Source organism: Eulemur rufifrons, chromosome 7 (genome assembly GCF_041146395.1).
Source record: "Eulemur rufifrons isolate Redbay chromosome 7, OSU_ERuf_1, whole genome shotgun sequence".
Taxonomy (NCBI): Eukaryota; Metazoa; Chordata; class Mammalia; order Primates; family Lemuridae; genus Eulemur; species Eulemur rufifrons.
The window spans coordinates 80,024,565-80,036,534 of record NC_090989.1 but is presented as its reverse complement, the minus strand read 5'-3'; the positions used below and the strand labels follow the sequence as shown (position 1 = coordinate 80,036,534).

The following is an 11,970-nucleotide window of genomic DNA, read 5'->3' as shown; positions in this document are numbered from 1 at the left end:
TGATGAGAAAACTGAGCTAATTTGAGTGAAACAAAAACAGTAAAGAGACTAAATAATTTACAAAAATAGAAGCCAGATTAGTATTTTGCATCAAGTGTACGCTTGTTTGAAAATCTTTGCTCCTGAAGTAAATATTTGGCAACCACAGTGATTAGCAGTTAAAGCAATTTCAACAAAATAAGAAGTCATCAAAAATGGACTATTTGTCTGAAAGAGCAGTACCTATATTATAGAGATTGAACTTCATGGCTCATCACAACCATTTTCAAAATTTAATTCCTACTATCTTCTTATAAATTAAGAGAATTTCATTGTTTTCCATAGTGCGATGACCAAAAAAAAAAAAAAAAAAAAAAAGTAAAAACAAAAAATAAACCCTCATGCCTAAATTTAGAATATTGTATTGTGTAGCAATCAAAACATTCAAAACAAATAAAATAGTTTAACTTATTCGACAGGCAAAAAGCATTTCAAAAGCATAAAGAAATCCAATTATGTAATGCATAATGTAGACAGGAGTAGAATCTAACATTATGCAGATATTTTCTAAATAAAAGCTCCCTGTAGGACAACTATATATAAATATGGGTAAATGCAGACTAGTTCTGTGGAACCTTTTTGAAATTGAGAGTCTGAAACACAATACATTTTTCAGATAGGCACCAAGTTACCCTAAAATTTTTTCACGTTGGTTTTTTGACATTTTTTTTTCATCAGATACTCTACTCACGTCAACAATACATGTGATTTGCCAAGAAAAAAAAATCCCGCCAAACCAAAACACCATTCCAGATCTGGTACACTTAAATATATCACTCTCATTGGAAGTGCTATCAGCATAGTCTTTGCAACTAGCCCAAAGCATATATTTAAGAAGTTTTTATAAATTGTTTGCGATGTTCACATGTTTAATTCTTATGCCAACTGTTTTCTGATGAAGACAGCATTGTGCTTTATGCAAGAATGGAAACCTCAAAATAATCACCATAAAGCTTCTAAGACTTATGGGAGAATAAACTAGGATGGTCCACAGATATAAGATGAAATCCACAATGTTGGAATTATAAATGTTTAGAGCGGCCCAGACTAGAAGACAAGCCCAAACCACCATTAGAAGAATGAAATACGATATGGTCCAAGATGTATCCTTAAAGTTTTGTCTCAACCCTCAGTCTGAATTGTGAGGATTGATCTTCAGTTCAGTCCAGCCAGCAGAAATTGACTGTGCAATTTTCCGTTGTATTTATTGTACAGACTATGTACATTCTAGAAGGTTCCTTTAGTGCTACACTGTTGTACTTTTTGTCCCAGCAATTTGAGGGCGTGCAAATTCCACAAAGTCATCAATAAGAACAGGCCATGCTCCTGGATAAAAGAAAAAAATACAGAAGAAAGAAAATAAAGAAAAACAGAAATAAGGCCAACATTTTAATACAATCCATTTTTAATATCTTCTTCATAAGAGTTAAACTATATCATTCTTATCTATTTTCACTGATAAGTCTTTGAAAACACAAGCTTTTTGAAGTTTCTAGCCAAAATATTCCTTGTATCCTCTCAGATCTATTATTCCAATAATTTCTTGAGCAATAAAAATAACTCCTCTGGTAATCAATATTAATATGGTTTTTTGAAGCAAATGAAGTCAGGCAATGGAAGTAATCTGGTCAAAACTGGCAGCCTAAGGGATGCCTGTGATATGATGGCATACAGCAGGTGCTGAAAGCATAGCAGGAGAAACAAGTTTTCAGGCATTTTGTCGCAATCTTACAAAGGAAATTAACAGGAAGTATCAAATTCCATCCTACTTTAATAAATTACTAAAAGATATAAACTTACATATATGCATGTCTATACACATTCACATGCCAATCTCCAAAATAACAAAAGTTCACCAATTTTGTGTAATACCTAACGGACATCACAATTATCAGACATATGCAGACATTTCTCACTTTTTTAAGTGAAGACTATAAATGACAATTTAAAAAAGAAGAAATAACATCATCCCTGATTAGCTTAGATGGTTCCAGGACACATTTAAAGAGGCCAAGGTCATAGAAGGTCTTTCAAAGAATACTTATATCTATTCAATAATCTCAAAAATGCATCCTGCTAGTTCTCCAGGGGACTAAGGAAGTATGTGTGAAGAAATCAATGTGAACCACCGCCACTTATAGAAAACAAAAGTCCATGTCCTGGTAGTGGATGGTAACATCATCTTTATATATACATTAAGAAACAGCAGGAAAGTATTCAATCTGAATATTAATTGAATGCTGATAATACTACACTAGGCAGCTGAAGTAGATTTCAAATTAGACAGTCACTGAACTTAAGAAGTTTACAATCAAGCTTACACACAAGACTAACAGATACCAATAAAAAATACATACAAATAAGTATACAGTACATCAAGAACAGGTGCCTAAAGTAAACTGAAAATCTAAAACACGGATAAAAATTACTCATGCCTTTCTGGAAGATATGAATACTGAGTTAGAACTGAAAGAAACAGAATAATATAGATTGGTAAACAGGATGAAGGTATTTCATACATTCATAAGAGTATAAATAAAAGCTCAGAAGAGGGAAGTCCAACTCTAAGGAAAATGGAAGTGCATAAGAAGTTTAAGAGAGTGTGATAAAAAGAGATAAGAAGGCAGGTTAAAAAAGAAAACAACTAATAAGGAAAAAATTTTCATTACCTTCTTCATCATAATTAGACATGTCATCTGCAATCATTGTACTGAAGTCTAAAAGAAGATTCCAAGTATCTTTCGGTATTGATCGTTTATGATGTTCCTATTTAAAACAACAAAAAACATTCAAATCACTAAAAACAGCTAGAAAAAAAAACAGTTCAGACAATTCTAAATACAAGAATGCAAAGCAAGTATAAAAAATTCTGGTAATCAAAGTTCTTATTCTATGACCATTACATGCTCTGAGATGAGTTACTCATGCTCTAAAATATGTTCATTTATCTTTAAACACTGCAGAATTTTAGAGAAAACATATAAAACTGCAGAAAATGTGAACTTACCAACAAAAATTTATTCCATAAGTCTAAGAATTTAAATCTTCCATTAAGCACTAAATTCCAGTAGGCAATGGCCATTTCTAGATCTGTAATATTAAAAATAATGTATTTCAATGCTATGAATATTTGTCCCTGCAAAAAGACAGGTAAGATCAAAGAAAGACTTAAAAAAAAGAAAAAGAAAAAAGCTTGTATCCCGAATACTTATATAATTTCCTATAGAGATAAGTCCAAGGTATGTATACTGCCTCCTGCCAATAACCAGCGCTTCAGGGCAAAAATGATACCAGTTACTTCACAGGAGTATTCTGTGGTTTAAATTAGATAGTGTAGTTAAGCATACTATTTCACAAGTATTCAAATGTTAGTTAATGTACATGAGGGTTTCTTACCCTTGGCACTTTTTGGCATTGTGGTCCAGATAATTCTTTGTTGTAGGGGGCTGTTCTGTGCACTGTAGGAAATTTAGCAGCGTCCCAGCTTCTACCCACTAGATGCCAAGAGCAGCTTCACTCCACCCCCAGTGACGACAATCAAAAATATCTCAAGATATTGCCAAAGGTCACATGGGGGGCAAAACTTGCCCCCAGTTGAGAATCACTGATGGACACCTATAGGTTGGAATGCAAAGGATTGCTACTGACAATCCTACTAATCTTACATTCTAAAGCTGTTGACTGGTCCTACCAAAGGAGAACATTAAGACTATTGATTTAAAAATTAAAATTAATAATAAACTAAGATTTTTAAGTTTGTCAAAAACAACAAAAATTGCTTTTTAATTAGAAATGGAGAAGAAAAGGGTAAATATCAATATTGCCACGTGACAAAGAACTATACCTATCATATGACAGTGAGGAAGAACTATGTCTATGATCTCTTTAAAGGAACTAAAGTAGTTAAGAAAGTATCTAGTTTTTATGAGTGAATTTACATCTCCAGGACAAGAAAAATTATATCCCAAGTAACTTAAAAGTCCTTTTAGTGAGATCTCAAAACTACTCTCATTAATCTGAGGAATCATGAGATCAGAAAAGACAAAGTTAGACAAGTGCAGCCCCAATTTTTAAAACCAATAAAAAAGAATAAACTTGATGTTTATTTATCGTCAAAAACAGATGATTTGTAAGAAATCCATTAAAAATCACAACGTCTAGGAACTTGCAAAACTGGATCTTAACTTCTTCCAAGATAGGAAGTACGTATCCCCAAACTAGCAGACTGAAACACACAGCAGGCATTCAGAAACTGCTGAGTGAACAACTTGCTATGGTTTCACATACAAACATACTTACCTTCAAATCCATCGTCATCATCTTCCTTCAAACTCAATGGAAAAGGTGCCTCTCCTTTCTTATCCAAAGATAAGCCCCTTACACCCACCTCTATTCTGAATCTAATATCATCCTGCCTCTTCAAGGAACCTTATCTATTGATTAATTTTCCCCTCTCGACATCTACAACTTTGCCTTGTCCTCTAGTTTTTAGAACTCCAAGAAAAAAACATGCTCAGGTTATCATTTTTATTTTAAAAATCTTTCTTGGATCTGTTATCGTTTTTATTAGCTACCCTCTTTCACGGATGATCTTGAAATCTAGTACATGGAATCTTCTACTTTTATACGTAATTTGTTCCTGAAAACATGTCTGGAAGTCAAATTCAGATTCCTATGTTTTAAGAGAACTAAAAAATATCTGACACCAATTCCTAATGGCACTTCCTTTTTAGTCTTTGCAGTCTTTAAAGCTCTATACCCAACAGCCCTTCCAGGTTGTTTAATTCTGTTCTTTTCTTTACCAGCTCAACATACAATTGTCTGGTTAAGTGTAATAAATGTTCAACTGAGACTAAAGGTTTGTTGTTATTAACATGCCTAATTCACTTCACTTCAAATGCATTAAATTTATGAGAACTAAACTTTACTAGTCGGCCGGGCGCGGTGGCTCACGCCTGTAATCCTAGCACTCTGGGAGGCCGAGGCGGGTGGATTGCTCAAGGTCAGGAGTTCGAGACCAGCCTGAGCGAGACCCCGTCTCTACTAAAAATAGAAAGACATTATATGGACAACTAAAAAAATCTATATAGAAAAAATTAGCCGGGCATAGTGGCGCATGCCTGTAGTCCCAGCTACTCGGGAGGCTGAGGCAGTAGGATCGCTTAAGCCGAGGAGTCTGAGGTTGCTGTGAGCTAGGCTGACGCCACGGCACTCACTCTAGCCTGGGCAACAAAGTGAGACTCTGTCTCAACAAAAAAAAAAAAAAATAAAAAAATAAACTTTACTAGTGTTAGCATTTTTCCCCTTTCAATTAATTTTTATAAAATAAGGATGACAACCAATGAAATATTTAAATAACTACAAACCATGAGACACCTATAAATGCCCATTTGTCAGCTGATACATTAAAATAAGAATCTGACAAAAGTGTACAAAGGTGTCTGAAAGTTCAGGTTGTATAATAAAAGAAGAGAACTTCTTGTATTCTACATTCATTGTCCCTTTTCCTAACCTCTGACATGCTCTAATCCTATTAACCAGTGTCCACCTCTGTCACTTACCCTACTGAAATGAATATCTGAATGGTCACCAGTCCCTTCCGGTTCCCAAATAAATACTTTTATGTCCTTACTTTATTTGGCTTTCTGCCATATTTGACAGACCTGAGCACACTTCTTGGATGGAATTGTTGTTTCCTTTGGCTTCAATGATAGCACTCTACTTACTGACTGTCCTCTGTCCTGTCTAGGCATCTCATTCTCTTTTACTGGCTCCTCTTTCTCCATTCATCCATTAAATGTTGGTGGTCTGTAAGAGCGTATGTCAACAATAACCATTTCTCCTATTTCCCTCGGATTTTCAAACCTAAACTGTTTTTCATGTTATATGTTCAACCGCCTCTAACAATTCCTAAATCTGAAACCTATCTCTATATTCTAAATTCAAGTATCTAATTGCCTAAGGACATCTTCAACTGGGTAACCACAAATAACTCAGATTCAGCAGGGCTCAAACTGAATTCATTATCATACCTGTACAGACCTGCTATTCCTTTTCTCTCTCTCTCAGTAAATGCCACTCCTATAGTGTTTCTCAATGAAACAATTTCTCATTGTAAGGAACTGTCCTACACACTAATTGTAGGACATTTAGTATCTCCCTAATGCCAACAGAAACCCTCAGTTATTATGACAAACAAAAAACAACCCCACAGGCTCCTAAATGTCCCCTAAAGGTGTTCAGAATCGCTGGGGAAGACTCCTTCTCTTCCTCATCATACAAATTCAATCAAAGCACCTTTTGAATCTATCTCTTCTCCATCCTTACTGGCAGGCCTATTTTAGGGTACTCTTCACTTCTGGCTAAATCACTGGAACAGCTAGTCTTTCTTCCTCTAGTCCTGCCTCCACTCCTTTTAAAGGACCACAGTGCTTTGAGATGGACCTTTCAGGCATGAATCTGAATTTTATTTCCATGTTAAAATTTTTCAATGATTTCCTATTGCCTTTAGATAAAATCTATACTTCATCAAATGAACTCACTTGCAGTTCCTCAAAGGTGTGATATTCTCTGACGTCTGAGCAACTGAACATGCCTAATCCCTCCACCTGGAATGGCTTCCCTTTATTTTTGGCCTTGAAAATGTACATTCATTCTTCAAGGCTCAAAAACTATAACCTTTTTGAATATATCACAAACTCCCACAGACAGACTTAAGATACTCCTGACTCCAAGCTCTTAAAGTGGTCAATAAATGTTTTTGAACAAAAAAGGAAGACACAAAAAGATTAATAAGTTAAAACTAAGAGTTGAAATATGTAAGATTAAAATATACAAGGATAAAATGTTAATTGCCACAGACATAGAAAAAACAGCCCTTTAGAAAGAAGTAAGCAATGGAGAGAACAGCATAGCTAGACACAGAGGCAATTTAAAATAGCAGTTTAGAGCATGAATTTTAATCTCTTAAATCCCAACTCTACCGTTAGTTAAATGACCTTGGACAACTGATTCAGTTTAAAATGAAGATAACAACAGTACCTGCTCCTACTGGGTTCTTGTAACGATTAAATGAGTTTATACACACAAAGTATTTACAACAGTAACTGGTAAATAATATGAGACTTTACTATTACTATCATACATTTTTAATAATTTTTAAGATTATTATTTTAGATTCTGAAGTAGTATTGGAAAAAAGAGAAAATTCAGTGATAAAGTAATAAGAACAGTTAGAATAAAGGGAAGGAAAATGCAGCAAAGAGACAAGCAAGTCCTATTAACAGTATTGACTAAAATTGCTATTCTTGCAGAATGAAATCTTAAGCCCTTGTAGTAAAACTTAAACCGCAAACACAGATACTCCCAATGTCATTTTTTTCAAAAAGAGTCGACAAAGGCAATGTGGGATTTCATAAAAATCAGTTGAATGCAGGATGAACATGAAAATGAGTTGAGTCTAAACCCAAACACAGCCTCTAAGGGAAACAAAATGTTACCAGCTCACTAGGGAGGATGAAATAGTGATTAAAAATCCTATTCCTAACGTCTTAATTTACTTAGAAGTACCTATAGTTAGCACAACATAATATAACAAAAAGAATACAGAATGTGGGGTCATAAGACCTGAAGTCTAGTCCTAGTTCCACTAACTCTAAAGTTATGCAACCTTACTAATAAGTCAATCTCTCTGGCTTGAGTTTTCTCATCTACATGATGGAAAGGATAATATATTTTTTACTTAGCTCAAAGGATTGTTACAAGAACCAAACGAGATTATATGATAAAAATGCACTTTAAAACATTATAAAATTATTTCTAAATATTAGAGTAAATGTTTAAAAAATGTTAAAATCTTTTAAATCAACTGTACAGATATAAGATTCTAGGTGAACCACAGTTCATACAAAAATGACCTACAGATTTTAGTCTAACAAAATTTCAGTATGGTCCTAAAAATGTCACAACTGCTAAAGAACACATATAATCTTTGATCAAATTAATAGAATAGTCTCACAAAAAATAACAGACCCCTGGTGTTCTACATTAAACAGCCTCCTTCTAGAATATTATGTTCAAATTTAAGGGCCCTATTTTGAAAGAAACCGAGAAACTGGAAAGGTGTTTGGAGGAAAAGTAACAGGAATAACACACATCTCTTCAAATGAAGAGAAGTTAAAATAAATTGGAATGCTGACCTGGAAAAAAAGGCCAAAAGGTGAGTGCTAGTGATCTTTAAAATGGTTAGACTGTCTCTGTGTTGCACTGGAGGACAAATAAGAGCAATGGTGTAAGTAATAAAGACAAAGACATTAGCTTAATGAGGGAAAACTGTGTAAAAACAAGAATGTCCTGTGACAAGAATGGACAACTTCCTAAAAGAATATGTGTACAGTCCCTGAATATTCAAAAGTATTACAGAAGCTAAATGAGCATCAGTAAGGATGCTATTTTGGGGAGGTTAGATTTTACACAGGACTTATGAAATCTTCAAATTTAAGATTCAGGTAACTATCAGATGGCAAGTGACTATCAGAAACAGATGATGGTATAAGAAGCACCCTATCCTGGTATCACAAGAAATAAGGTTACAGAAAGTGAAAAAAAAAAAAATGGGAAACACCAGTTCTCATTGTAAGTAGCACAGCAATTTTATAAACAAACCACAGTGCTGTCACTGTCCCTCTTTGCCAATTTGTTTTGGGCCTCACCTCTTCTCCTATGATCTTCTAATTCCTCTCTGCCAAATCTTGTAATTTAAGAGCCCTGTGAACCCTTAGAAAGACTGTCAAGAAAACTTTCTTTTTAATTAAGCTCTTCAACTAAGCAAGTCATTAAATTTCCTGATATCTAACACCAATGCAAAACAAAGAGAAAAACTATGGTTTGTCTTTTTTTAAAATTAATAAAACTTTTTTAGTTTTAGGTTTATGAAAAAATTGAGCAGAAGGTAGAGAGGTTTCCATATATCCTCTTCTTTCACTCCTCCCCACTCAGTTTCCACTAATTTGAACATCTTGCTTTAGTGTAGTACATTTTTTATCATTGACGAATTAATAAGGATACACTATTATTAACTAAAGTCTACATTCTATGTTAGAGTTTACTCTTTGTACTGCACATTGAATGGTTTGTGGAGTTTTAAAATAATTTTCTCACTGTGGTTAAATACACATAACATAAAATTTATCATCTTAACCTTTTTTAAGTGTACAGTTACGTATCTCATATTGTTGCACAACCAATCTCAAGAATTTTCATTATCTTGCAAAACAAAAACTCTATACTCATTAAATATTACATTTTTCTTAAGCACAATAATAGATAATAAATGATTTTAAATCTAATGCTTTCACATAACCTTTTTCTCAATTTTTCCCTGTATTCTGAAATTCCAATTTACCATCATATTAATATATCCAATAGCTATAAAAATTTAATTTTTCTCTATTTTTACTACATATAATAAAAACTAAGATTCAATATCCAAACTATATATTCACCCAAAACACCATTTATTTTGTGCTCCGGTAAAGGGTAGGGATATAACTAAGAAACAGGTTAAGTCCCTTAAGTCAACATTTGACATTCACAAGATTATGTTTAATCTTATCAATAGCTACATTTCTAAATACCATAAAATAATCCTTCTAATGTATACATGTAAATTCAAAGACTTTCAACAGATTTTTATGTGTGGGAAGGAAAGAAGAAATTAGAAAATATAGCCCAGTTAACTGGTGGACACAGATAAACTAACTCTAAGTATCCCAGCTTCTTTTCCCTACAGAACCAGATGGAAAGGAGACTTCATTATTTAGATTTTTGATTTACAAATATTTTGTAATTCCTTAATCAATTCAGTCACATTTAGTCTCTCTTTAGGTCAATACTCCATTACTAATGTACATTTATCCCTTCCTCTCTAGCTTTCAATCACTTACTTGTTCTAATCCTTATTCTTATTTGTTTATTAATGCTTTTGCTCCTCCCTCTAATCTAAAATATAAAGAAGGATTAGTACAAGAGGTTTCTATTACCCTCTTCAACTACTGTATCTTCAAAAACAAACAAACAAAAAAACTCACTTTCTATTATTGGGCAAGTTATTTAACCTTCCTGTGCCTAAGTTTCTCATCTGCAAATTAAGGATAAAAAAGAGCTTGTACTCTATTACAGTGTACTTGGCACAGAGCAGGTAGTAAATTATTGAATGAAAGAATGAATAACTCATAAAACTGGTAAACATTTCAATGGGGTAGTGCTATGGTTTGGACATGGTTTGTTTGTCCCTACCAAAACTCACGCTGAAATTTCATCCCTGGTGTGGTGGTGTTGGGAGGTGGGCCCAGTGGGAGGTGACTGAATCATATGGGCAGAAGCCTCATGAATGGCTTGATGCCATGCTTGTTCTTGCAGCAGTGTGTTCTCGCCAGTGGGAATGGATTAGTTCCCGTGAGAGTACATTGTCATAAAGCAGGGTTTCTCCTCCTGTTTGGTCTCTCTCTTCACCTTTGCCCACTTCCCCTTTGATCTTCTCCACCATGTTATTACACAGCATAAAAGTCCTCTCCAGAAGCCAGGGCCATGGCATTGAACTTCCTAGCCCATAGAACCATGAGTTAAATAAACCTCTTTTCTTGATAAATTACCCAGTCTCAGGTTACAGTAACACCAACATGGATTAAAAGACAGGCAATGTATGTAAAGTGCAGTACTTAGCACATTGCCAGGCACACTAAAAGCTCACATTAAATGGAAGTTACCACAATCATCAAAATCTTCAGTAGGTCCTCATTTACCACAAATTCCAACTTAAAACTTTTCTGTCTCATTTTCAAAAAACGCCTGTGGTTATTTATCCTTTTGTGTATTACCAATTTAATCTCCAAATAAGCATTCTCATTAAAATCAAATCAATGTCTTCTCTCTTCCACAAAGAAGCTAAGCTTATTCCTGAGGTTTTAGACCTTCATTCCTAGCTATCTTCTCACTGAAACACCTTTTATCATCCCTTGCCCAGCCAAATACCAAATCCTTCAGTTTGTATCCCACCTTACCAAGGAAGCATTTACCAAACACTCCTGCTTTTATTCATTTCTCCTTTTCTCTAAAACCCCTATACACATTTATTATTTTGTATTTTCTACTAGCACTATCTAACTTGTATATTACACTGTATTTTTTATTTCCAAATTCCCTAGCTGTCCCAAAAGCAAATGGATGAATATCACATTTAGTATAAATTGATTAAGGTAAACTGTTCACAACAGTTAAACTTCTGGATAATAAGATTATGAATGATTATCCTTTATTTTTCATCCGTTTCTACAGTTTTCAAATAAATCATAACCAAAAAAATTAATTTATCTGGCATTCTATGACTCAGAAATCTTATAATACTATTTCTATAGATCTTAAGATCCTAAAATATCCTCTGGATTCCTGAATGGATAAATGAATGAATGAATGCATAAATAAAATGTCGTAACAAGTATTTATTTCCTGTGTTATAGTTTTTATTTAACGAAAAAATCAGTAGTTCACATATGATACCCAGGGTAACCCTATTATTCAACGTGCATGGTATTTTCTGATTGAAAGTTCACTATTTCTTCTTGTTTTTCAGTAATTGGTATTTTCATGATGACTATGCTCAAAACACATAATTTTCTATTACAAAAGTGACACTGTCAATGTATTTGAATATATTTGAAACACCAAATATAATTTTTTAAAAATTCTTACCTAATCCTTTTTGTCCTGGATTCTTTGCAAAATTAAAAGTAAACTGGTAAAAATCCTTAAATCGTCCTGGTTCTTTCAATTCTTGTTCCATCTTGGGTATCTGGGCCTTTAGTTTTTCTATGCTGTCACATCTACATTATAAAATTAAGTTTATAAAAGATTAACTTTTTCACTATGAATTAA

General features: G+C 33.7%; 1 protein-coding gene across 2 annotated transcripts in view; it reads right to left on the bottom strand.

Moving 5' to 3' along the window:
* Positions 1–407: 407 nt before the first annotated feature.
* DCUN1D1 (defective in cullin neddylation 1 domain containing 1) overlaps positions 408–11,970 on the bottom strand; it is a 29,109-nt gene continuing 17,546 nt past the window's right edge. For both annotated transcript variants that reach the window (XM_069472875.1, XM_069472876.1), the window contains exons 4-7: positions 11,788–11,918; positions 3,047–3,129; positions 2,709–2,805; positions 408–1,365 (exon numbers count right to left, since the gene is read on the bottom strand). In XM_069472875.1, the coding sequence (XP_069328976.1) occupies positions 1,286–1,365; positions 2,709–2,805; positions 3,047–3,129; positions 11,788–11,918 (391 nt within the window). In that variant the 3' untranslated portion in view covers positions 408–1,285. The remainder of the gene's footprint in view (positions 1,366–2,708; positions 2,806–3,046; positions 3,130–11,787; positions 11,919–11,970) is intronic.